This window comes from Myripristis murdjan, chromosome 22 (assembly GCF_902150065.1).
Source record: "Myripristis murdjan chromosome 22, fMyrMur1.1, whole genome shotgun sequence".
NCBI classification, from domain to species: Eukaryota; Metazoa; Chordata; class Actinopteri; order Holocentriformes; family Holocentridae; genus Myripristis; species Myripristis murdjan.
The window spans coordinates 22,494,439-22,520,613 of record NC_044001.1 but is presented as its reverse complement, the minus strand read 5'-3'; the positions used below and the strand labels follow the sequence as shown (position 1 = coordinate 22,520,613).

The following is a 26,175-nucleotide window of genomic DNA, read 5'->3' as shown; positions in this document are numbered from 1 at the left end:
GGGCTGCATATGTCCAGTATAGTGAGAGAGAGGAGAGGGAGTCATCTGCCAAGAAGCATACAGACTGCCTGTTTGTCATCCGGATCATTCTCATGCTCATGCTTGTGACCTGAGAAACACTGAGCTGTAAGCGTGAGAGGGGCAGGTCAGGAAAGCTGATGCCACACAACAACCTGGGTGCAGATTTTTCATGAAGTTGCACAGTGTTAACAAAAACATTTCATTTGGTGGCTGAGTGAAGAAAATCGTCTTTACAAAGTTCAGTGCAGAGTGTCTGGAGCATCACGTTACTGGCCGGCCACAGCACCGAGCCACAGGTTCCCTGGACTGAGAAGTGGTTATGATTTGAATGGAGCTGCAGAGAACATGCTGCAAAATCATCATGTCTTCACGCCGAATAGCCAGCCTCCAAACAAGTACTCATGCTTTTTCAATTTACTCCTATTCCCACTGTAGATCTTTTTTTTTTTTTTTAATTAGCTGGTGTTGCATGAGCTGCAAGCCAACGTGTTAGCAGAAAGTACATGAAACTAAAAGAGAAGTGTAGAACCACATGTTACCTTGAAGAAAAAGGTCTCATGTTCTCAGAGCACTCACTCCTGATCTTCTGTTGTGGCCTGATGTTGGAGGGAAAATTCAGTCAAAGGCCACACGCTGCCTCTAGTCCAGGGGGAAGGCAACTAGGTGCCATGGAGAGCCGAGAGTCTGCAGGTTTTCATTCCAACCAGAAACTACAAACCAAAAAACTACTTAAGCCCTGTCCACATTAAACGGGTAAATTTTGCTGTTTTGGTGAACTGAGATTTTTTTTTGGCCAATACTACACAATTATACTAAACTACGACTGAAATCAAATGACAATGCTGTGTCTGTCTTTTCAAAAAGCCCAACTTTCAGGGTCAGAAAACACCAGATGACGGTGGACGGCAGCTGAAAACAGAGAATTAAAAACTAGGGTTTCAAATTTTCCCAGCTAGGTGCATGTTCACATTTTATATTTGGGTAATGAAAAAATCTGGGGTAAGCTGAGAGAAAAAAAAGTAAATCCGTGCCCTCAGATTAAAACTCCATGCACACGGGTTTGTAAATTGTACCCTCAGTTTATGAACCACGCCAAGGGATTTGCCCTCGAAATCTGAGGACAAGGTTTTCAAAGTATAAATATAAACAGTGCGTCAGCATTTACAGCGTTCATATTTCTGCGCTGATGTTGAATTCCAGCGCTCGGATTTCCACCTAAGATCAACCAATCACAACGTGCGACCTTGTGTAGACTTGCCGCCAAGATGAAATTCTTGAGAAGTTATGAGACGCCTTTTCTTCCCAAAACATGCATCAAATAATGTCAGTTTGTGCTTAGAGACAAAATTGTCATTGAAATAATGCGCTTTTGTGTGGATATGGTCTTAGATACTGAAAGGCCAATGTCTTACCACGGGCAGGGGCACGTGCACACACAAACACACATACACACACAAGCACACAGGAGCTTGAACATCCTAACTAAGAGAAATTTTCCTCTGTACCATACTTGCTATCAATCCTGCATTCTGACAACTTCTGGCTCCAGCCGAGTCTTGGCCCAGGCTTGTGCAGAGATATGTGTTTTCATATTAAGAAAATACTACCAATAAAACGTTCATGTTTTGTTTAAATGTGTATCCAAAATATTCAGATATAGGTTGGCGGTAATTTCCTGTGCTTTTCTCACACCTCAAACGATGATTTCCCAACCTCAGGGAGGAATCGGCAGCCAATTTCTTTTTCTTTAGTGTATCTCACATATCGAAAGATAGTACAATGGTGCCGCGCAGGCATTACAGTGTATGTGTGTGTGCACGCAATGTGGGTGTGCATGTGTGAAAAAACATTCCTTTAAGTGTGTGTGTTTTTCGAGGGCTCCGACCGCCCCTCCTCCCCTGCTCCCCTATTAGCTAGCCTGTTTCAGGTCTAGAGGAGAGCTGATTAGGGGTCCTGGCAGCGAGGGGATTATCACTGGGTCAGACTGTACCCTGCTGGTGTCCACCAAGGAATGCAGGCAAATCAGCCAGTGAGTCTATCAGTCAGCCAGTCAGTCGGTCATGCAGTGAGTCATCCCATCTGCCAGTCAGTCGGTCAGCCAGTCCTTTAGTTTGAGATTAGCTTGGCGTTCAAACGGCAACAATTACTTCATGGGATTTGTGCGCTCTCCGCCTCTGACCATCCAGCTCTCCCTCGCCACTTGGCCTGGTTACACCCATGCCAAAATCTTCGCATTTGGAAGCAAACCCACCTCCTCTTGTCCGGTGACCTGTTTTTTCTTTATTTTGTGGACAGGATATATTCTGTTTTGGCAATTACAATTAATGGACCCATGAAAGAACGCTGGCATTTTCATATGGGAGGAGGAAAAGCCCGACGAGGGAGAGAGAGAGGGGGTCAAATGTAGCACTCCATTTGGTGTTGAGTTACAGCCGTAAATCTAATTAGTGTAACTTAAACATTGGGAGTGGGTAACAAAAGCTGGGAATGAAATCAGGGGACTGAAGTGGAAATAGAAACACAGCCATGGAAGTCGAGCAAGTGCTCCTCTACTAGGAGACGCAGTTTTCTGGGCCTCTGCACAGACTGTCTTGCTGCTTGCGGTCAAACACACACACACACACACATATTACACACTTGTTGCTCTGTGTTGATGACTAAACCATATGTCCATGCATCAAATGTGCTGTAGTTCAGAGAAGCCAGCATAGCTAATGCTTGACTGTCCTTGCAGTTTTATTGATGTCCATGTTCTTCAACCAAAGCGTTTTCGGGTGCCCTGAATGCGCCCTGAATGGTTTATCAAAAGTCCAAAATTCATTGTGGTCAAGCTAAAAACAAGGCTGCCTGTCCTAGTTCTAGACAATAGCGATCCTCCAATCTGGATTTTGAGGCTGAAGGGGCGGATCAGCAATTTCTTTTCTACATGTGTTACATTTGGCACTTAAAAAAAAAAAAAACATCCAAACCAGAAAAAAAAAAACATATTTGGATCAAAACCAGACTCGGAGCAATGGGTTTTCGGACCCATTGGTCCAAAAGCCCAATCATCCGAAAAATGTCCCATTGGACCAAAAGCCTATTAGTCCGACCGCCCGTTGCGCTGAAAACAAATGTCCATTATTCCAAAACCCCAGTTGTCCAAAAAACGTCCATGCCATATATTTGGTTAGGTTTAGGCAGGAGTTTCGTGAGGTGTAGGCTAAGCAGGAGTGGATAGATTTCTCAGCAGGGATGCAAAACTCAGTGTAACACCGGCAGTCACTGAACTCCAACAAATCCAGAATGTGTATTTTCGACGCATTGGGCCTTCAGAATAATGGCTGTTTGTTTTTGGGATAATGGGCCATCGGACTAATGGGCTTTCAGTCCAATAGGACATTTTTCAGACTACTTGGCTGCTGTGTTTTGCATCATCTTCTGCATTTTAGACGTTGATCTATGATCATAGATTTGTTTTCCAGACAATTTAGAAACCACCAGCTGACTCAGTTTGAACTATGATTCGCTGATTTAAATAAGTGGCCTATCCACTGGAGCATCCTTACTTGAATTGATTTTCTACACATTGACTGGGGAGCAACCGATGATACAGGTGGCTTGCTATAAGTATATCTAAAAAAATACAGTTATTAACCTTTGAATAACAAAGTTGTCATTTTCAAGTAGACTGAAGACTACAATATAAGATAATCATGATACAAAATTATCTCTTTTGGTTAATCCTGGTTGTGTAAATGGTGATAGCGCAGTGGGTCAAGTGGAAAGATAGTTTTCAGAGCAAAGCAAGCTCAAATAAATGAACGCATCAGACTCGCTGACTGTGAGCATGAGTGGCTGAGCCTGTGGACTGCATCGCCAGTTAACTTCAGGCAGGTAATCAGTAATCTGTAACACATGACACTTTGAAAGTAAACTTCCCAAGCCCTGGTGTACACATACTGTAACTGTATGCACGCACCTGCACTATAAACTCAGCAGGCTTGTGTGTCAGAGCCAAAAACACTAGCGGGAAGCCATCTCATGACATTTCCCACCCACTGGGGGTGACAAGCCATCCCTGCAGTCCTTTGAATCCCGGGATGCATAACCTATTTTCCCCCAGCGGGACGCCACTTCTCTCCCTTTCATCCCCCTAGCTCTGGAAATGAGAATGACGTTCCATTAGCGAAGGGAAAGAATTCCCCACCTTGGCTAGTGCGAGGTGCAACGCGGAGAGCCAATTGCCTAAATGAAATTCCAGTACGTGATGAGTGGGAAGTGAGAGGCTCACTGGGTAGCCAGACTCATGCAGCTGCAGGCTTGTGTCCCGTCCAAACCCCCGAAACCCACAATCCTCAGCCTCTTTTCTGTGGACCCTTCAAGATCTATGATGTACTGAACGGGTATCAGCGATGCTTAGGTCTCAGCTGCTTATATCCGATGTTGTGGGCTGATGGGTGGTGTCTTGACAGGCCTTTGTGTGTGTGTGTGTGTGTGTGTGTGTGTGTGTTTGTGTACTGTCTGCCTGCGTCTGGCCTAGGCCATTCAACACCTACAGCACTTCCTCACTTACATAATCTGGTTGTCCATCTCTCTCCAAAGCAAACAGCGGGGGTTTCAGGCAGACAACCGCCAAGAGGTTTGGCTGGGGGGCGGGGCTGGAGGGAAACTGCTCAGGCACAGACTGGGGGAGATATGGGAACAACGCAGAGGATGTGTGTGTGTGTGTGTGTGTGCTCGTATTTTGAGTCTCCCAGGAATAGACATATTACTTCAAGTAAGGTAGGTCCCTTGTTGTCAGGGCGATGATGTCTTTTCCTGCCTGGCTGGAGGGCGTAAGGCCTTTTATCTGTGCAGCCACTGGAAACCTCATTTCCTGGTCCAGTTTCCATCCATAGCCTCCGTCCACTCGCTCCCCAGACTCTGCAGGGAGAAGCATGGAGGACGGAGGGGGCCGGGGGAGCCGTGGACGGAATTAGGAGGGAGAGAAGGATGAAAGGAGAGAGTGGGACAAAGAGAAATAGATCGCCCGTTTTGACATTTCAATGAGGGAAGCCAGCCACGGCCGTTTTCCTGCTTTGTGTCAAATCAGGAATTTAACTGATCAATACCGAGGGCTCCTTCGGCTTCATTAGCTACACTCCATTCGCTCATATCTTAGGAATCCCAAAGAGACAAATTCCAACGCGGCTATAACTTGACGCAAACCTCCCATCCAAATGCAGCTCGTGGGCCTGTGAAGATGTATCGAGAGCACACGGGAACAAACCTTGTGAAGCAGGCGTGACTTTAACGCGTGCATACTCTTTATTAATCTTACTCATCTTTGAGCATCACTCCCTAAACACTGCACAGCTGCTTCCTGTTTGTCTACACTTGCATTTAGACTTGGCCTTGTGTCCTATTTGTGTCACAGCCCTGCCAACAGCTGAGAGCCATAAAAGAGGCTGAAAAGAGAGCTGGAGACACGGGGTGAGATAGTGGAATGGTGTCTGCAGCACTACACCACATATCACAAGAGCAGTAGCTGGATTTACATGGACCCTATTAGTCCACTAATAATCAGAATAATAGACCAATCAGAATCAGAAGAGACTGGCCTGATCTGAAGGAATTTTCCAACCCAGCCAGGTTTCAGTTTTACAATCTTACAGGCAACCTGATGGGAGAGTGACCACTGGAGAACATGACTTGGCCTATATTATATTTATATTTCCAACAGATTAGAAGCTTTCCAGCAGGCGGAATGACTTTGCTCATGTCAAAAAAAAGTTGCATTCTGATCAAATGTAGACGCACATCTTATTGGATCACTTTATTTAGCATCCATGTAAACAGTTAAGCTGTAATCTCTAATCCGAATGATTTCAATCAGGTTGAGGAAATATGGCACGTAACCACAGATGGCAATTCTGCTAATAAAGCACAATTAAATCCTAGCAAAGGACTACATTAGCATCAAAGTTATATATCAAGCAAGTTTGCTAAATCATCAATCCTTTTTGTGTGGGTTTCCGTCGGGAGCTCAGGTTGCCTCCCACAGTCCAGACATGTATGTCAGCTGGACTGGAGATATAATTTGCCCCTAAGTGTGAATGTGTCTGTCCTGTGATGGACTGATGACCAGCCCAGTTTCCCTGCCTTCTGCCAAATGAGTGCTGGGACAGGTTTCAGCACTGAGCCACCCCGTTAGGATAAGCGACTTGGAAAATGAATGAATGATTAAGGTGAATTTCATTTCCAAAGGAAAATAAGACTCTCAATCACCGCAGTTGTCTTTGTTTTGTTGCATGTTAGATTTGGTAAAATCCATGCTGACATGTCTGCGCAGAGTGCTGAGTGCTGATGAGCTGATGGCAGGTCAAACCATTTAGATTGATCACATCTGTTGAATAGTCTGATCGATAGGCTTTGCCAAGCCTGCAAATTTTGAAAGAGATGAAAAAGAACAGGCGTGAACAAGTGCGGCTGTAATTCAAATGTGGCCTATTTTTTTTTATTATTACTGTCAAGAGGTGTACATTACAGTGCAAACATTTCTTTGGCAAATGTACAATACAAATGTCAGATAGGTACTAAATCCACCTTGACCACTCGTTAAGGGACAGTGTAGGTAAAGCATGTTCAGTCTTGCAGAGCAGTGCATTCCATTGACACTTGGGAGTTTTTTCAGGTGGGAATTAAAAAAAGGAGGACTACAATGAGACTAGAGAATAAACATGGAAAAAGAACAAAAATACAACAAATGTATGAATATGATGACTGGTAATGCAGGGAAAAGAGGTCACAGTGCTTTGGCAGCCAAACCTTGGGACACTTGCCAAAATGTATGAAGCATGTTACCGAGACAGAAGACAGACACACAAACACATCTGACCATACAAACACGTTTATGCAAGCGTACGCATACACAGCCAGTAAAACAGACACACATCTGTCCACATAATGGAACAGCATGACTACAAAATGGTAATGCAGGAAGAGCCATGGATAAATGAGAGAAATAGGAAATTGATGGAGGAGAGAAAAGTCCATGCACTGTAAACACACAGATTAGTGTACAAACCTGTGCAGAACATTTAATCACATGATATGATGCCCGTTTGCCGGTGTGACTGCCAGTGACATAATCCGCAGTGCTCTCTCTCCTTGACAATCCCAGTGGAATGCTGAATGGAATATTCCGGAGAGTGCTATTTCGGCTTTTGCGACAGACGCATTCTCGGGACGTTACCGCATAAAGAAAACAATGGAAAAAGAACACTGCAGCTGCGGCCGCTACACGACGATTAGGAGCGAGGGAAAATAGGAAAACAAAAACACGTGACTTGTGTTCCTCTAAATCGAGCCAGTGCATGGGATTGACTTGAGTGGTGTTTGTCTATGAACAGTACACGCTGAAAGGCCAAGCAACGGGAGTCGATGGAGCAAACCTGTCTGGTCACTGAAAACAACAACACAGCCGACTGACACTGTGTCTCCACCCCTTTCTCCCTTCCTTCCTCACACGCACACGCACATGCACGCACGCACACACACACACACACACACACACACACACACACACACACACACACCTTTCCTTCCCCCGTCATATGGCTTCCATTACAGCGGAATGAGGGTCAGAGGGCTAGAGCAGCCTGCGCTTCACAAATGCCTGGCCAAATGACGTCACCCCGGTCTTGCAGTCCTTTAACACAGCAAAGAAACACCAAGCCGGGGGAGTATTCCTACCCATATCAATTCTAAAAGGCAGAAAAACAATCGGTCACACATGTGAGTTGAAAACAAAACAATGAACGACGAGCAGGAGTCGGAGTGAACGCCTGGACAAAGGAATGCATGCAAGCGTGACCTTGTGTAAACTGGAGCTGGAGAGCTGCAGCTCCAGAGCAGCAGAGAAAATGAGGCAATAGATCAGGTAGGAGTCCTTCAATGGTGTGTAGTCTATGGACTAAAGACTATACGGAGGGGGGGGGGGGGGGGCTGTGAGCAGACACTTGGGGCCAGAGGGAGAATACTGCTGTGGTAGACTTCGCAGTACCAAGGCTAAATCCTGACCTTATTATAACACATTCATACAGAATTTCTTGGCTAAACATGTGTTACTATGCAATTTTTTTTTAAGTTATCAAGTTATACATTTGGCTTTAGAAGATTGAGGAAAATACTGGAAAAATGTTCACGTTAATACAGTGGTAAAAAAAAAAAAAGACTGTTTTTTTTTTTTTGCTGCTTTTTGAAAGCAAAATGCAAGTCTGAAAAAAGCGCTCAACATTGCCAAGAGCTGGTTCGGGTGTCCTGCGATGGGCCGTGCCACGTGGGTCCAAGTCAAGTCAAGGGACAGGCCAGCAAATACATCAATCCCATAAGTGTGTTAACTAACAAGCTGTCCGTGGAGACAGAGAGAGAGAGAGAGAGAGGCAATATTCAGTAGACATTGTTTTTGCATTACAAAAGTTTTTGTAGGGCTTCACATTATCTTCATATGTAAGCATTTTTTATACAAAAGGGAGAAAAAAATACATATTCATAACATGATATAAAGCACCATAGATGAAAGGATGAAGTAACTCTATTCATAAAATGTCTTTTAGATTGAATAAAAAAAGATTCTCTCAATTGTGATTTACCATAAAAAGGCATATAAGGAGTGTATATAGATTGCTTTGCATATTGTTAATAAACAAAAAAACAATACTTTGAAGGTTTGTATTTAGTGATTAAATCATTAATAACAAATAAAACGGGGAAATAGCACCAGTTTTTCGGCATCTCTAACCTGAGAAAGTTTTGTGAGACAACAAAATGGCCGCCACCTTTCAATCGACTTCCCTTTCCTGCTTGACGACGGCAACTGGCCCTGTGTTTCGTCACCACGTGTTAGTCGCAGGGGTGAGAACACAGCGGCTGGTGGTAACACTTCAGAGGCCTCAGCGGACTCCCTGTCTGGGACACCCAAGCAAGTAGAAGAGGTTTGTCCATCCGTTTTTCAGTCCGTCCATCCATCCATCTATCCATCCGTCAGTTTCAAAATAAATCCATTTAGTGAGTGCTGGCTCGTTGCCAGTGGATTTCAAACCAAGCCTCACGCTGTTGGCCTTGGAGGGTGTAACAATCACAAAAAAACAAAACAAAAACAAAACAAAAATAAAAACAAAAAAATAAACCCTCCCCGGATAAGATAAAACAAAACAAAACAGAACAAATTAAAACAAAACAAAACAAAACAAAACAAAAAACCAGAGGCTATTGGGTGACGATGGCTGCGGCTTAGCACACCTTTAAAGAGTCTCGTCCTCTCTCTGGATCTCTGCGTGAGTGTGTGTGTGTTTCAGACACTAGGGCATGTTGGTTGGGGGGGTCCTGAGAGTTACTGGTGGCGGGTGTCCCCTCCATGCCTGCTCTCAGCATCTGCCTGTGCCAGGCACACTGGGCAGCAGGCGCCTTTTAGCTTGACGGGCCTTTTGCACTTGGCTGGTGGACAAGACTCCACAAAGCAGGTCACCTGGGCGTCCTGGAGGGCATACAGAGGCAACAGCTCAGTTACCTTATTAGATTAGACTGGAGGAAATTTTAATGATCCCTGTGGGGAAACTGGGTTGTCAGGGCAGAGAAATTAGGATACAGCAAAGAAACAATAGGATAAGAAAAGTAAGAGCGAGAAGAGGAAGGTATTTAAAAAAAAAAACATATTAAGCAAAATATATGAGTTTTACACCATGGATGCAGGATGGGCAAAGTAAGCAGTGGAACATGTTGAGAAAAAGAATGGATATGCAAAATGTGTGCTCATGTTACAAGGTCTGAGCAGGGGTGTGTGAGCAGAAAAGTCAGGATATACAGATGTGTGTTGCAAAAAAAAGATATGAGACAAGATATATTAAATATATCCACCTTACAGATGGAAAGTACAGAACATGTGGATTTCCATATGTGCATTATGAGCTGGTGATTTGTTTGGCCGCTATCTTGTGCTTTTGCTTGGTAGGGAGATTAAACAGCTATACCCATCACAGGCCTTGGGTAAGATGCCTGACGATGAGGCCAAACGGAACAAAGAGGTATATTGTTTTTGTGGAACAACAACATGATGTGTTGAGCCAGTCTGCTCTCTCCCAGACAGTTTCTCATTGTGATTTTGCCTGCCAAATTTGATTACTCCGAAAAGTCCTCCAATTACAGAGAGGGGGTGGGAGGAGATTGTTTGGGAGAGGAAGTGCGAAAGAAAGAAACAGACAGGTGTACAAACAGATGTGGCAATATATTTCGGGGTGGGAAAGAAATGAAAGGTTAAGTGGGAGAGAGAAGATTGACAATTCAAAGCGTGCCAGGTTTGGCATGTGGGTGCCGTCACCTCTGCCAGCGGTTGGCACAGAAAGAGCGTCGGAGATAAAGAGTTGAAAGCCAGAAAACTGGCAAACGCACACAAACACACAGTACGCAGTGAGTGGTGCCAGGAGATGGGTACTGCCAAAAGGTGCTGGAGGAGGTGAAACACTGGCAAGAGCGCTGGGCCAGGGAGAAAATGGGGCATTTAAAAGTGGGCAGACTGCTGGCATAGAAATGGGGAGCGCAGGCTGACGGAGCAGCCTGTCTGCAACGAGCAAAAGGTGTGGGAGAAACATGACACTGAGGTACGATGAGCTTTTGAGAATGTGAAAATTAAGTAAAGTTGGTGCGGTGAGCATGTATAGGAAAAAGCAAAATGGTCAAAAATTGGAATTGTGTACAGGGAGGAAAGGTATATCTTCAACCTACTCTGCATTCACATGTGGCACAGGGGTCCTTTTTCCACCTTGCTCCATCCTTCCACTCGCGACCCTCTGTATCAGTGCAGTCTGTCTTGCTCAGACGGGCTTCAAGTTTTTTAATCTGCAAACATGAGAGACAAACTAACTGTGAGAAATATTTCAGCTCTGCTTTGATTCTCTCTCTGATTGCAACTTCTGGTATGTCTTCCAAAACATGAGAGGCGCATGTGCCAAAAGTTAAAACAAAGGTGCAGCACACTGACAAGCACTGTACAGGTGATTGAACATTCATTGTTATGAACATGAACAAAGACTCTTACCCCTCTGCCTTTAAAGGGCTGCAGCACACCAAAGCACAAAGCCAGGATGCATCCACAGGAATTAACTGTACCACTAACAGCTTAATGAAAAACATGCCTGTGTGTATGGCAGTTAGACAGTGTTCCATGAGCTAACCCAGACCAAAGTTTCTCTACGCAGACATGGCACGCATACATGTAGCATGTTTTGCTCTTTGCTGTGCTCATGACGAATGGAGACTTCTATAGGTCATTTTTATTCATTGTTCCTATTTTATTCAAATAGAAACAATGAGATGCTTCAAATGTGTGCTGTACTTAAAAGCATAAAGTAAGCATTTTTGCCAACAAAACATCAATTTTTAAGCTGTTAGTTTGCCATCTAGATAGTGTTTGTGCTGTTGTCCCATACTCAAAACGCTTTTCCTTCTGCTCTTTATGTACTGTTTATTGTTTCATTAGTATTATTATTAGTATTAACTGCACAGACTAGCGTAAGTGTATTTCTCAAGTAGGTAGGTTCTTGAAGGACAGCCAATCAGTGTAGTTGTATCACCAGCCAATCTTGCCATCCAACCACTTCTCAACCTAAACGTTCTCAGAGAGAAAACTCGAAAAGAACTACGTCTCACCTTACAAAAATTACTGTGCTCATGAGTTTGAACTTAAGAGGAAGAAAATAATGAAGTACTAAAGATTACAGACCAATAAAAGTGGGTGGCAGACAGTAAATGTTTTTAAGATGGGTGTTGCTTTATAACACACATGAAAAACACAGAACATTTATTGGGTTGACATTAGAGACACAGTAGTATGTCTGTGTGTGTGTGTGTGTGTGTCGGTGTGTGTGAGCATGTGTGTGTATGTGTGTGCATGTAGATGTGTTAAGGATACGCACCTGCTTTCGTAAACTTGAGATTGTCTTCTGCATATCAGAAACAAAGTCCTGGAAGTCGGTGATTGGCAGTTCAGTGCTTGGTTTGGAGGTCACAGTGACATTTACGAACTTTTCTCTGGCTTCCTCCTCTGGGCTGCAATGAGGAAGATATGAATAAACAGATGAATAATTCATTTTTATGTATTTTTAACTTGGCTTCCAAAATTAATTAATAAAAACTTTCCACTGCTGGCTGCATAATAGGTCACATAAACAAAGGGCTTTTCGATCATACATTACTCTTATGATGTCCCTGATGCTGCAGTGTCTTTTTAACCCTATAAAGCCTGAACTATGAAAGAATTGGCAGAAAATTCCAGTTTTTTTTAATTGAACCCTTTATTTAGTCATATAACAATCTATCTATCTATCTATCTATCTATCTATCTATCTATCTATCTATGTATATATATCTATATATCTATATATCTATATCTATATCTATATCTATATATAGATATAGATATAGATATATAGATATATATATATATGCAGTACAGGCCAAAAGTTTGGACACACCTTCTCATTCAATGCGTTTTCTTTATGTTCATGACTATTTACATTGTAGATTCTCACTGAAGGAATCAAAACTATGAATGAACACATGTGGAGTTATGTACTTAACAAAAAAAGGTGAAATAACTGAAAACATGTTTTATATTCTAGTTTCTTCAAAATAGCCACTCTTTGCTCTGATTACTGCTTTGGACACTCTTGGCATTCTCTCCATGAGCTTCAAGAGGTAGTCACCTGAAATGGTTTTCACTTCACAGGTGTGCCCTATCAGCGTTAATTAGTGGAATTTCTTGCTTTATCAATGGGGTTGGGACCATCAGTTGTGTTGTGCAGAAGTCAGGTTACTACACAGCCGACTGCCCTATTGGACAACTGTTAAAATTCATATTATGGCAAGAACCAATCAGCTAACTAAAGAAAAACGAGTGGCCATCATTACTTTAAGAAATGAAGGTCAGTCCGGAAAATTGCAAAAACTTTAAATGTGTCCCCAAGTGGAGTCGCAAAAACCATCAAGCGCTACAACGAAACTGGCACACATGAGGACCGACCCAGGAAAGGAAGACCAAGGGCTCTAGTTTCGCAGACCAGGCGAGGCGGGGGCGTAGCGCAGATGCGCTTCGCCAACTGGCCGTTCTCGGTGGCGCAAGTACTCCGCCGTCCCTCCTACCGGCGCAAGGGAGGAGAGAAGGCGTGGAGTGGGTTTGACACAGCCGATTCACATGTAACCAATCAAATGAGCCCCTGTCCTTGCCTTTAAAATGCGCTGCGCGAAGGCGTAATGAAAGTTTACACAGCTGACATGGAGGTCTATTGCCGCAGGCGGAGCGGAGCCCAGGAGACAGGTGCGGAGCGGAGACCGGCGAGCAGTGCGGACACGTCACCAAAACCTCACAGGCAGGCTTCCGGAATGTCAGGAACATGAACGATGCAATAAATACCGAAAAAAAAACACTATTCGATGCTACGATCACAATCACCACATACATATATCTCCATATCAACTGTCCCGTCACAGCTGATGTCAGATCAAAGGAGATTGGCACCGTTTGTGCTGATTGTGAGGTTTTGGTGATGTGCGCCAGCCAGCCAAACTTCCACTGCGCCAGCCCCGCTCCGCCTTGCGCTGAAAGTAGACGTGGTTTCAGATGGTGAGCTTTTGGCGGACCTCGGCGAAGCCTTTTGGCACGAAACTGTCACTGCGCCAAGCCGAATCTGTCGGCACCTCCCCCCGCTGCGCCGCCACTCCCATATCGGCGAACCTCCGCCTGCGAAACTTGGACACTGTCCGCCTCAGCCGTTTCGCCGGTCGAAACTAGCTCTGCGCGGGGTTCGCCTCACTGCGCCACCCCGCGCTGCGCCGGGAAACTAGAGCCCCAAGAGTCACCTCAGCTGCTGAGGACAAGTTCATCCGAGTCACCAGCCTCAGAAATCGCAAATTAACAGCAGCTCAGATCAGAGACCAGATAAATGCCACACAGAGTTCTAGCAGCAGACCCATCTCTAGAACAACTGTTAAGAGGAGACTGCACCAATCAGGCCTTCATGGTCAAATAGCTGCTAGGAAACCACTGCTAAGGAGAGGCAACAAGCAGAAGAGATTTGTTTGGGCCAAGAAACACAAGGAATGGACATTAGACCAGTGGAAATCTGTGCTTTGGTCTGATGAGTCCAAATTTGAGCTCTTTGGTTCCAACCGCCCTGTCTTTGTGAGACGCAGAAAAGGTGAACGGATGGATTCTACATGCCTGGTTCCCACTGTGAAGCATGGAGGAGGAGGTGTGATGGTGTGGGGGTGTTTTGCTGGTGACACTGTTGGGGATTTATTCAAAATTGAAGGCACACTGAACCAGCATGGCTACCACAGCATCCTGCAGCGACATGCCATCCCATCCGGTTTGCGTTTAGTTGGACCATCATTTATTTTTCAACAGGACAATGACCCCAAACACACCTCCAGGCTGTGTAAGGGCTATTTGACCAAGAAGGAGAGTGATGGAGTGCTGCGGCAGATGACCTGGCCTCCACAGTCACCGGACCTGAACCCAATCGAGATGGTTTGGGGTGAGCTGGACCGCAGAGTGAAGGCAAAGGGGCCAACAAGTGCTAAACACCTCTGGGAACTCCTTCAAGACTGTTGGAAAACCATTTCAGGTGACTACCTCTTGAAGCTCATCGAGAGAATGCCAAGAGTGTGCAAAGCAGTAATCAGAGCAAAGGGTGGCTATTTTGAAGAAACTAGAATATAAAACATGTTTTCAGTTATTTCACCTTTTTTTGTTAAGTACATAACTCCACATGTGTTCATTCATAGTTTTGATTCCTTCAGTTAGAATCTACAATGTAAATAGTCATGAAAATAAAGAAAACGCATTGAATGAGAAGGTGTGTCCAAACTTTTGGCCTGTACTGTATATAAAATCAAAAAATATGTTATTACAAGACCTTTCTGGTGTATGATATATGATATGTACTTGAAGTGCCAATGGTATGGTCCAGGGTGAACAGGGGAAGTGTTCAAAGGTATACAAAAGTATTTTGGTCAAGTATTGATTAAACTGAAAATGAAAAACAGAATTGAAATGTGTATCATATATGATACAAATGGCTTTATAGGGTTAAAAGTTTGACATCTATGTTTCAATTATACATCGAGGAATTGTAAATATATGGTGCCAAACAAACAGATGGTGACCATGGGAACTTTTACAGATCTTTCAATATTTGACATATACAACTCACTATGTGTGCCACCCTGTGTTACCTGGTGTCCTGGATGCTGTTAGCAGGTCTATCCTTTGCATAGCTGTAGTCAGTGGATCTGCGTCCTCTGAAGTGATAGGACAGGGCATTGAACTGACCCTTTGTGCGGCAGTCTGGAGGGGTCAAACACACCACCACAACACGATGCAGTTAACTGAGAGAAACAGAGTCCCACAAGTTGAGAAGAAATCTAATGTTACTCCAGCTGTACAATGTCAACAGCTTTTCAGAATCCAGTTATATTTTCTGGTTTAATATGATAAAATAGCCAGAACAAATACTTACTTACCATCTGACATTAATAATAATGCATATAGGGGAGATAAGGACACTCTTCTCCCCTAGCAGAACATACCACAACCAGAGCCAGTGTGTCCACAAACATCCCACTTCAGAGTGCTGATCACAGACTCTGCCTCACCCACATGCTGCCATCACACACCGTGCCCAGATCAGAGAGATAAGAAGTACATGCACACATGAAAATCACCCTGTTCAGAGCTCCCATACACACCTGAGGCATGCTGTGCACCAGCAAGCACATGAAGCGGCTTATCATTGAAACAGGGCAGTTCAGTGTGGCCAGGCCCTGCAATTAGGTGGGCTGCACCTTTAACTCTAAAAGCCTTGAAGCCTGGTGCTTAGCCTCAGAATGCCTTTGATTTACCAAGCAGCGGGCCGTAAAAGACAAAGACGATCTAAAAACAACAAGACATCCTATCTCATGCTGATAGACACACATGAGTGCACAGAAGCACGCTCACACCCCGGTGCACTGCAGACACATACACACACACACACACACACACACACACACACGCACATGCACACACATACGCACACACGAGGTCTCAGTGGTATGCTCTCTCCCTCTCTTCATTGAGCCAAATAAAACTGTGAATCTGCCTACAGTTTAGTTTTGCCTGACAGACACACAGAAACAAGCGCCTTAACCCCCCACCCCACCTCCTGTCTGGCAGGATACTCTCTGTTTATTAGCTTAGCTCTTCCCTTGTTCATTTTGTAAAGGAAGGGTGAACATCAGGGTCAGGTTCTGGGATGAAAGGAGAATGATTAAGAGGCACCATGTGCTGGTTATTAAACTGCTGCTCAGTTTTGTCCCAGAATATTGTGGCTGACTCTAAGAAGACAACGGACCACAAGATGTGGAAAGCTCATTCAAGTTTAACACAATTTATTGGAAATGGAAACCAAACATGCACAGACCCCATCTTCCATTTAATTGCACAGTGCTGACATATTTCATATAACTGAATCAGATAAAAACATATTTCTCAGCCATCTCCCTAAATTAGGGAAACTTTTCATCCCAACTGTAGCTCAGTACCCTGTTGAATTGACACACAAGCCAAACCGCCTCCAGATGTACATAGATTGGCCTAAATCATTCACTCAGTAGTTTTTTTTTTCAGACATGATTTAAGATTGCCATTGCTGCTGTCAGATCAAAACCACAAAGCTGCAAAAAAGTATGTTTTTTCCCAAAGGAAAACAGGAATGCTGATTTTCTAATCCACATCTTTATATTTTTTTTTTTTACAAAAGACAGTGTGCCACTAGAAAGTACCCATTCATCTGAAAGTGCTAATTATTGGCAAGTGTTAATCGTGTGAAATTTTATTAACTTGGGTAACATTGGTGGTTTGGAACCAATTGTGAAATCTTAGGTATTTGTAGGTACAATCTGTGGTGTAAAGAGTGGCCAATGCCCATGTGACCTGAATGCTCTTTTTCACTCAGTGCTGTATGCATGACCTCACCAGTGATTCAATGGAAAAGGTCTAAGAGACTGTGGCAGTGTGTTTCACACACAGTGGGCACTAAAAAGCCATATTATGTCTTATAAGCTCCACTGAAAAAGGCCTTATGTTCTCCATCAACCACCCAGAAGAACCTGGAGCAGGTCTGAGTGTTCAAGGCTTTCAGGGAACATTAAACCTATGTAAAAACATTAAACATAAAAACCAGTCCAGTATAAGAAACCTGAGCCTTATTTGTGGCCTATCCAGGCTAATCTAGTAATAGCCAAACTCTGTATTCCAGCTGAGAAGATTCCCATCTGAGTCTAACAACATAATTAATTCCCTCACACTTTGGGTTTGTTCAGAGCTCATTGCCAGGGTACTGTATTCACTGCGTAAAATATCATTGTAAGGCATGCAGTCCCTGTGCTGTGCAAGCCAAAGTAGTTTATTAGATTGTGCCTTGTAATCTCGACTATAAACTCCTCCCACATGTTGTCCCGTGCACAACTGATCATATCTCCAAATCAGTGATACAAGACAAATTGTGACTGAGGACCCTCATGCTGGTATAATTCAGCGGAGGATGCGTCTTCATTCATTTCCTTTTAGCTTTGTCAGCTGCACCCACGGGGAGGAATGTTTAAACTTCCAGGCCTTAACACCAAATACCATCTCTAACCCCTACAATTAGAGGGAAATGTCTGTGAAAAGTACAACATTGGTTATGTCATGAATGTTATGTTTAGGAAGCACAGATCCCCTGTGTTTGAGTGGAATGGAAATCCAGCAAAGTAGCACTTGCCTGACATTTGGCTTTAAACTTTACACAGATTTCAGGACAAGACTAAATCAGTGTCTGACAGAGAAAAGCTTTGCCTTCCTCAAGGCCAAAGAAATGACCTCAGACTCGTTCTCTACAGCCAAAATTTTCATTAATTATGAGAAGCCTGAAAAATGTTCTCTTTTATTTCTTCCCTTTCTCATGTTTTAGTCTTAATTTCATATACAAGCAACGTCCATGCAGAGAGACAAACAGGACATTGTAAATTGTAGTTTATAACCTGTTATTATTTCATCAAAGGGTCAGGATGTTGTATGGCTTTCATCTTACAAAACAATCTCAATACTGAACCTGTGTAAGCCAGTGGATGAGACGTCTAAGTAACTTCCTGTTGCTGTTGCTGCTTATTTGTCACTGAGGACTAGGCAACATGAAGAGAGATGTAACTACTTGAGAGAGGTGGCAGACATAGTAGAAAGAGGACTACTATGCACTAATTCTATGAGACTTTACCTTCACAGCAGTCTTGCCACATGCGTAGGTCAATCTTGGGGATATCGTCACAGCTGCCATAGCCATGGGGCAGCTCAGCCACAGCGAAGACGTCCTGCTGGATGCGGGTGATGTTGTCACCGTTGTCGCACAGCACCCGAGTCAGAGAAGTCTGCTTCAGCTGGGTCAGCTGGGCAGGAGTGAACACGCCTGGGTTTTCATACCAGAACCTGAAGATAACAGAAGAGGAGGTGGTAGGAGGAGAAAGTGAATGATACTTTGCTTTTATGTGATTGTTCTCTGATCGCAAAAATACTGTAATAGCACCAATGCCCTCAGTTCTATGTTTTTCGGTTGCTTGCAAGTTTTTTTGTGTGAGAATTGAGCACATTCTACTGTGAGATTAGGATAACCTAAACAACTGAATAATTACCTATAATTGTTCTTCTCACAGAGGCACAGAGTAAATACACACACTAACTAACTATCACTCACAAGTCCTTACTGTGCAATGTCAAGTTTCTCATTAATGACAAAATTAATAATTCTTTATGACAAAAACCAGCAGGCAATACCCATAAAAGTTACTGACTGGAATGACTGGCGATATGCTTTAAGATGCCCGAGTATCTGTGAATGGGGATGTGTCATGATCTTACCTGTCACCATCTCGAAGGCGTCTGAACTGTGTTGCCAGCAGACACATGAGGGTGGGCCCCAGCCTGCTACCAGGGACCAGGTCTTCAGCCATCAGGGCAGGGAACAGGTCAATGTTCAGAGGAGTGCCATACAACCTATCAGACAGGGAAATAGTGAGGCAAAAGACAACTATTTACAAGCTTCACAGTGGCAGAGTGACACTTCCCAGAGGTGACGACATAAGTCAAAACAAGATCTTTATATTTCCTCCGGATGAAGTGAACCCTTGATAATGATGAGGTTGATGCTGAATACCTTATTGTTCTGATATTACTGAAGAACTAGTCTCAGTCCAGGCTATGGACTATGCTTAAAGTTGTTCACATTCAACATTTTAGTAATCTATGCTTTCCTTACCTTTGCAGTTTCTCTCTGACACTGGGATTCTTGATCTCATTCCTCAAATCATCAAAGGTCTGCGCCGAGGTTAGGTTACAGAAGGTTCTGTAATCATTATATGGTGGTATACCATGATCCCTCCCTCTCTGTATATTCATGGCTGCCAGATCTAGTGCAACAGCATGCGCCATGGAAAACAACCTCTCTGTCAGTTCAGTATTCAGCAGCTGTGTTGAAACACGCATTTTCCCAGCAACTCCAAAGAGCCCACGGAGAAGTGGATCAATGCCGCCCTCGTTGACAATACGGAAGGGAGAGAAGAAAGCCCGGTGTAAGGAGATGTGGCCCTGGTGGATGGGCTGGAAGTCCTGGTCCAACCTGTAGAGTATGGGGTTGATGAGGGTGTGTCCGAAGCGGAAAGCGGCAGTGGCAAAGGCATTAAAGATGCCAGCATTGACATTGGGGTCATATCCGCCATATGGCCCCATCATCTTCATGCCTGCCTCACCTAGAATCTGGGGGATGGGAAATGAAATACTATAGTGGTTATCCATATCAATATTGCTGTCTTTACCATTACATTTATCATTACTGACAACTACCTTGGTCTTCATTAAAATAATCACAGAAAATGATCTGAAAACAGAACAGTTAAATTGAAAGCCCTCACCTTTGGCAGCCAGTGACTATAGGTGATGTGTTGCATCTGAGCCCCCACTATCTTCCTGGCCTCGTGGTAAATAGTGTCCCCATCCCAATGGGGGTTCAGCCTCAGTAGCTCTGTGGCTATGCGGTTGTGTTCCCTGAACCACACAGTGTGCATGGAAGTAAGACCGAGCTGCTCATTGGCACGGTGGTCCCCAGCCAAGAAACAGGGAATTGGACTCTCATTTTCATCACGCATACACTCTGTTGGCGGTCCAGTGGCAAATGGCAAAAGTGGCTTCCCTGTTCGCTGGATGATACCTTGCCGAAGCAGTCCCCTTTGGCTGGCTAAATCACGGATCTCTTCTGATTCATGCCGTGAGCTGCCATAGACGTTTGAGGCATCAATGTAGGAAGTCAACTGGTTGATCTGCTCCCGTGGGTATACGCTGTTCATGAGGAGTGATGTCATCCCACTGCCACACACTGGGGTGGATCGTACAAAGAACATGCAGCGGGCACCGCTTCGCAGCTGCCGTGGGTCATTGGGTGGGAACTGGATTGGGAAACATGGAGGGTCATTGGTGCAGACCTGCGTGCACAGCTGGCCGTCAGAGAATCTCGACTGGCTGAGTGCTGCCACTGTTGAATCCAAGTCATGGTCTAGGAACTGACCCCACTGCATTAGCATGTGTGTGTAGCGGTCGTCGGGGGTGATGGTCTCGGTGCCAATCATGGTGGTGGACACCAGCCTTGGGAGTGGCAATCTGTATCCGTTATGCAGCCGATCGGTGGCACCTCTTGGCAGATTAAACCCATTATCATAGACAGATTTAAGCAGCCGTTCAAAGGCCGTAAGGGAGGCACCCCACATAGGGTGCTGCAGGTTGTTGCAGGTGCCGTCATGGGTACGGTACTTCTGGTGAAAGCAGATGTCAGAGCAGTTATTGAAGCGGCGGTGGGCTGTACAGCCGGATAGGTTGGCAATCACATCCAGGAAGTGGGGCGAAACCAGGTCATTGTAGCGGAATGCTGTTGGGTGGGGGGTGGGGTTGTGAAATTAATACAGAGCTAAAACACATTATCAAACCTATCACTACTATCCACCTTTAAGTGCAAAAATCATCAGATCAAAGCCCTAAAAATAGAATAGTCTAGTGTTTTTATGATTCACATATTGAATACTTTTAGTGTAGACACAATCATGTCTTGCTGTTGGCTCAGGGAGTGGAAAGAAAACTCCAATCCTGAAGGCACAGATTGCAGTGTTTAACTAACCTGCCCAGACTTGCTTTGATATGCAAGAGCTCTTGTGCAATAGCTTCAATGTGCTTCATACTGTAGGTGTGTAGCAGGTGTGTGTCTATGTATATGTTTGTTGTGAACTATCAATATGGTGTGAGGATATGTGGCATACCTAAATGGAGGTAAGATAAGAATTCCTGTTGACAAAATGAAATGGCATCAAATGCTACAAGCCCTATCTCTCTCTCCTCCCCTTCCACATTTTCTCAAAGGAAACAGTGCCAGAACAGTGCCAGCCAAACTCATCTTGGCTCTGGTGTGTATATGTGTTTAGTTTTATACATGTATGTGTGTGTTTGCTGCACTTGTGCGTTTGGTGGAGAATGGGGAAACTGCGGTGTCCCCTCCCAGATCAAGTAGAGATACAATAAAAACAGCATGTTTGTTTTTGCTGACAGGCAGAAATCCCTCTGTGAGCTTGGTTCGGGGCCAACGCAACAATGAACACTTGGTTGTTGGCATAAGTAATGAAAACATTGTCTCTCTCTCTCTCTGGTTATATTTCACACTCCTCCTCTATCTCTCGCTCTCTTTCTCGGTCTCCAATACCAATACTGAGGCTTATCATTATATTGGTCTTCTCCTTCATTTTTCCCTATCTTCTACCTTCAAAATTTCACATTATTCCCCTCTTTCTCATGTGTCACTTGAAGTTTTCTACCTTGTTTCTTTCTCCTTTAACTCTGACTAGATTATCTTAAGCATAGTACAGTGCCAAGTATCAGACTAACTTCTCCAACAGCTAGATTATGTACACCACTAGACCAATTAACCTCTGTGGTTATTAAATTTAACCCCTCATTAGAGTGCATGCTTTCATATACCATAAAGTTAAAATACTGGGTACTCCACTTTTCTTCCTTGGACCGCTGGGTATCTCTCCATGCATAAGCTAATGCACACAAAGACAGATGCATATCCATATAAACACCCACAGCAGCTCACCATCTCCCAACCCACCCCACATGCATGCATGACTGAGTCGATCCGTACACAAACACAGCATGTTAAACTTTGTCTTGCCAGAGCTGTGTTCAGCGTGGTTTTAGATTAAGTGTTCTGTGGTGTGACACAGCGCTAGTAAAACTGTTTATGGGCGCCTAGTCAACTGCTCCATGATTACGTCTCTAGCCCTTGGGTTATGCTAGAAAGAAAATGGCATACAGATGGAAGACTTATCCACAGCCAAATATGCTCACAATAACAGGATGATAATTCATAGAGTGGTTGAGGATTGAATTATTGGCTGACTTCTGCTTGGAAAACTGGATGGGACTGAATATAGAGCGGGACACTGGTAGGATGTTACTGTACATATGTCCCAGCTTAATTTCAGATCAAATTAATGACATCTGTCAAAAATAATATCTACATTACTTCAAATAACAAAATGAATAATTACTAAGATGACAGTCCGCCTAGCACATATATATTCATATATGCAAGTTTCTCCCAATCTTAAAGTGGGTCAAATCCTGGAAACTTAATTTGACTTTGTGCCTAGAATTAGCCAAATACTCACCTACTCACCAGTTAACATCATGTAATTTTTTTTTTTTTTTTTTAAATCTAGGCTACATTTAAAGGCACTTAAAATGTATATCACAGTGAGATATGAGATCAGGCTTAAGATGGCAATGCTAAATAAACATAGTTAAGAGGTTTCCACTGGGTGAGTATCAGTCTCACCGGTGCCGTTGGTGTCGACCATGAGACCCTGGTTGACGTGGTTTTGGATGAGCAGCAGGGTCTGCTCGAAGATCTCCCCAGCACGTGCCTGCTCCACCGTGTATGGATCACGTGGGTACCTGAACAGAGCCAGCAACTCGCCTGGGGTACGAGGCTGACTGGAGGGATGGAAGGATGGGGTGGGGGGTGGGGGAGGGAGTGGTGGGGGATGGGAAGGAGGGAGACAGTGTATGTAAGAGAGGCAGTAAAAAAGACAGTGAATATAATCTTAGAGAGTGTGGAGAGAGAGCAAAGGTGGTAAGAAACAAGAAAAATGTGAGGGAATCAAATATGGGTTGAAGAGAGGACAAATTGAAAGAAAGTGAAACAAAAACAGATGAGGCTGATCACAGACTTCATGTTCAAATGACATTCCTTCGAGTAATTTTTTTCCTAGAGGGTGGAAAAAGCAGGCAGCGAGCCTTCTCTGGTCTGCATATCATGAGAGAAAAAACACTTTCCAGAGTGTTTCTTCACTGGGGCCAAAGCAGGTGAAGGAGTTCAAACCATAAAGCTTTCATAAAACATGAACATACAAATGAGTCATTTCACCTATATATTGGATCTACTCCATACAAGTCTGGCTAAGTGAGAGTGTGTGCTGAACATGCTTTTGCTCCCTGTGATCACCGAATTGCTTTACTACCACCTAAACTCCAGCCTCTGAAGCTGTGCCAGAGCTGGACTTAAGGGTGTGGCAAACAATGCAGCCATGTGCCAGATCAACAGGTATCCAGTCCAGGTCGAGATGGTCTCATTTTACAGGCGTGCTTAGATGATGACATAATCCACATTTGAGGCAAGTGGCCACTGAATCAGCCATATTTCATCTGACGTCTTGATATGTTTAAAACATAGAGGTTTTGGGTGAAATCACTCAAACTGGGCAGCACTTTTTTCAGGTACAAAAGCAATACACTCCAATCTGCGACTTCTAACACTAACTTCATTGTAGTACAGCATTATCAAAATATATTTTATTAGTATAGTGTTTTGCAAAACCATCAGTACTTTGCAGAACAGGATTGGGGTTTACTCCTCCCAAGACTGACCAAGGGACAATTTAGCTTTTTTGGAGAAAAAGCTCTGCCATAATTGCATTTTGTGATGACAATTTGAAAAGCTGGTTGTGTACATCAACTCTGTTTCTATAATGATGAGCTTCCATTATTGGCACACAGTACTACTGTATAACTAATAAAAACGTGGTCAGTATCATGCATCTTCTTAAGAGACAAACTTTATCTCGATTATGGAAAGCACTCTAGTATGCCTAAAATCACTAAGAGTTCAACAAAAGCACAAAAGTGTGAACTAATCCGTGTATGGAATATATAAAGGCTATAGCTAATAGGATATAGGTCAAGCATTGTGATTTGATATTATGATTTATTTTGTGCTTTTTGTTTTGTGATTTATTCTCTTACTTATCGTCAACAGTCGAGGCAAAGAGGAAAAACATGCATCCTCTGAATGGCCTAAGTCTCTAGTTTGTGCTTGTAAAGTTTCATGAAGTGGTGATTATCATAAATGTCACAACTGGTCATTTTAGTTTCAGAAAATGGTCTCACTACAATGAAATTGCTGCTATGGGGCAAAATCATAACACATGAATAAAATGGGTCTCATGGAATCCACGAGTCTCAGCTTTCCAGTCAAACCCAATTTATGCAACTCCAAGTCTGTTTAGGCTCCAGCAGGCAAAAAAAAACACCATTTTACAATAGCCAAAAGAACACATTTGTACTGCATGGTATTAGCATAAGGTGGGCTTGACTGCCAAGGGAAGACACGTGGGTGCCCATAGAACCCATTTTCAGTCAGACATCTTGAGGTCAGAGGTCAAGGGACCCCACTGAAAATCACCATGCCAGATTTTGCCTTGCCAAAATTCAGCCTAACTTTGGAGTGAGACTTAGCCCCCTTTCCGCCAGCCTAGCATGACATGCTTGGTGCCACTGGATTCCTTAGGTCGTCTAGTTTCATAACAGCATCTTTACTATTAATCGATTCTGGAATTTGAGAAAATCACTTCAAAAATTGTAAAAAAAAAAAAAAAAAAAAAAAAAAAAAAGAAGAATGTTGTTGATTGTTTTGTCCTTGAGAGAAAACTGACAATGAGAGAGGATGAGGGGGATGAAGACGGAGGGGGGGGACTGATGTAAAAGACAGTATTCTGTGTTCCTAATCCTACCAGAGAACTAACAGCTTCCCAAAAGATGTTCAAAGACTCCAGTGCAATCAGCCAAGGAGGAGGCTGGCTGTAGATCTGTGATTGTCATTAGAAGCTAGCTGGAAATCCCCTTAACTCAATTTAGGTTACCTGTGTGCACTTGTGTGTGTGTATTCTTTCTTTTGTATGTGTCCAGGTGCATGTGTGTGCATGCATGTGTGGGAAGAGTGTATGCATGCGCATGCCAAGAAAAACACCTCTGCTAACCACATCATTCAACAGGATGGGAACACCTATGACTCACATAGCGACCACATATACCTCTTTACTGTGGTAGAGGAAAAAGAGTACAATTAAAACATCAGTACACACACAAAGACACTGAGATGCATTTACTTTTTTCATCTCAGTGACAATTGTCTTGACACTCTGATAGGAAACAGGGAAAAAAAACCAAAACAACAAAAAGCTCTTCTATAAGCAATGCAAAGGCACATGCTTCTTCAAAAGGCAGAAAAGTAGAAAACACTGAGGACAGATTCTCCAAGATTGTGCCACGAGGGCAGGAGATTTTTTTTACATAATAGCAGTGGTGTAGTCTAGTTTATTCTAGTGGGTATACGCGCGCGCACACATGCATGCGCACACACATGCGCATGCATGGCAAGGCATATCTAAAACATCTCTTAGGACACCACCAATGTGACAGTGAACTATCTGCTTCAGAGAAGGTGACCACAAGTCTATTTTCATCTGTGCCTTGTTAATACTTTCACCATTGTAGATAACTAGTGTAGCTGTTCAATGCAGCTAGTCAGAAAGAAAAGTGTAAATCAGACTTAATCCATCAACACTGGCACCTGTCACTCCAAAGTGCCTTTATAGTGGCCTCTTGAGATTCTAGGATGGAAACCCTCTCCCTTGCTTGCCAGACTTGCTAGCGATGATGCGTGTATCTTGCAAGAACACCTAGCA

The 26,175-nt window shown here is 43.7% G+C and overlaps 1 protein-coding gene across 1 annotated transcript in view; it reads right to left on the bottom strand.

Annotated features, from left to right (window-relative positions):
* Window positions 1-6,472: 6,472 nt before the first annotated feature.
* Window positions 6,473-26,175, bottom strand: part of pxdn (peroxidasin) — a 58,599-nt gene continuing 38,896 nt past the window's right edge. The window contains exons 15-23 of the mRNA XM_030044928.1: window positions 22,989-23,146; window positions 20,020-21,026; window positions 19,368-19,864; window positions 18,971-19,105; window positions 18,333-18,541; window positions 15,274-15,385; window positions 11,955-12,087; window positions 10,765-10,878; window positions 6,473-9,520 (exon numbers count right to left, since the gene is read on the bottom strand). Coding sequence (XP_029900788.1) covers window positions 9,377-9,520; window positions 10,765-10,878; window positions 11,955-12,087; window positions 15,274-15,385; window positions 18,333-18,541; window positions 18,971-19,105; window positions 19,368-19,864; window positions 20,020-21,026; window positions 22,989-23,146 — 2,509 coding nt within the window. The 3' untranslated portion in view covers window positions 6,473-9,376. The remainder of the gene's footprint in view (window positions 9,521-10,764; window positions 10,879-11,954; window positions 12,088-15,273; window positions 15,386-18,332; window positions 18,542-18,970; window positions 19,106-19,367; window positions 19,865-20,019; window positions 21,027-22,988; window positions 23,147-26,175) is intronic.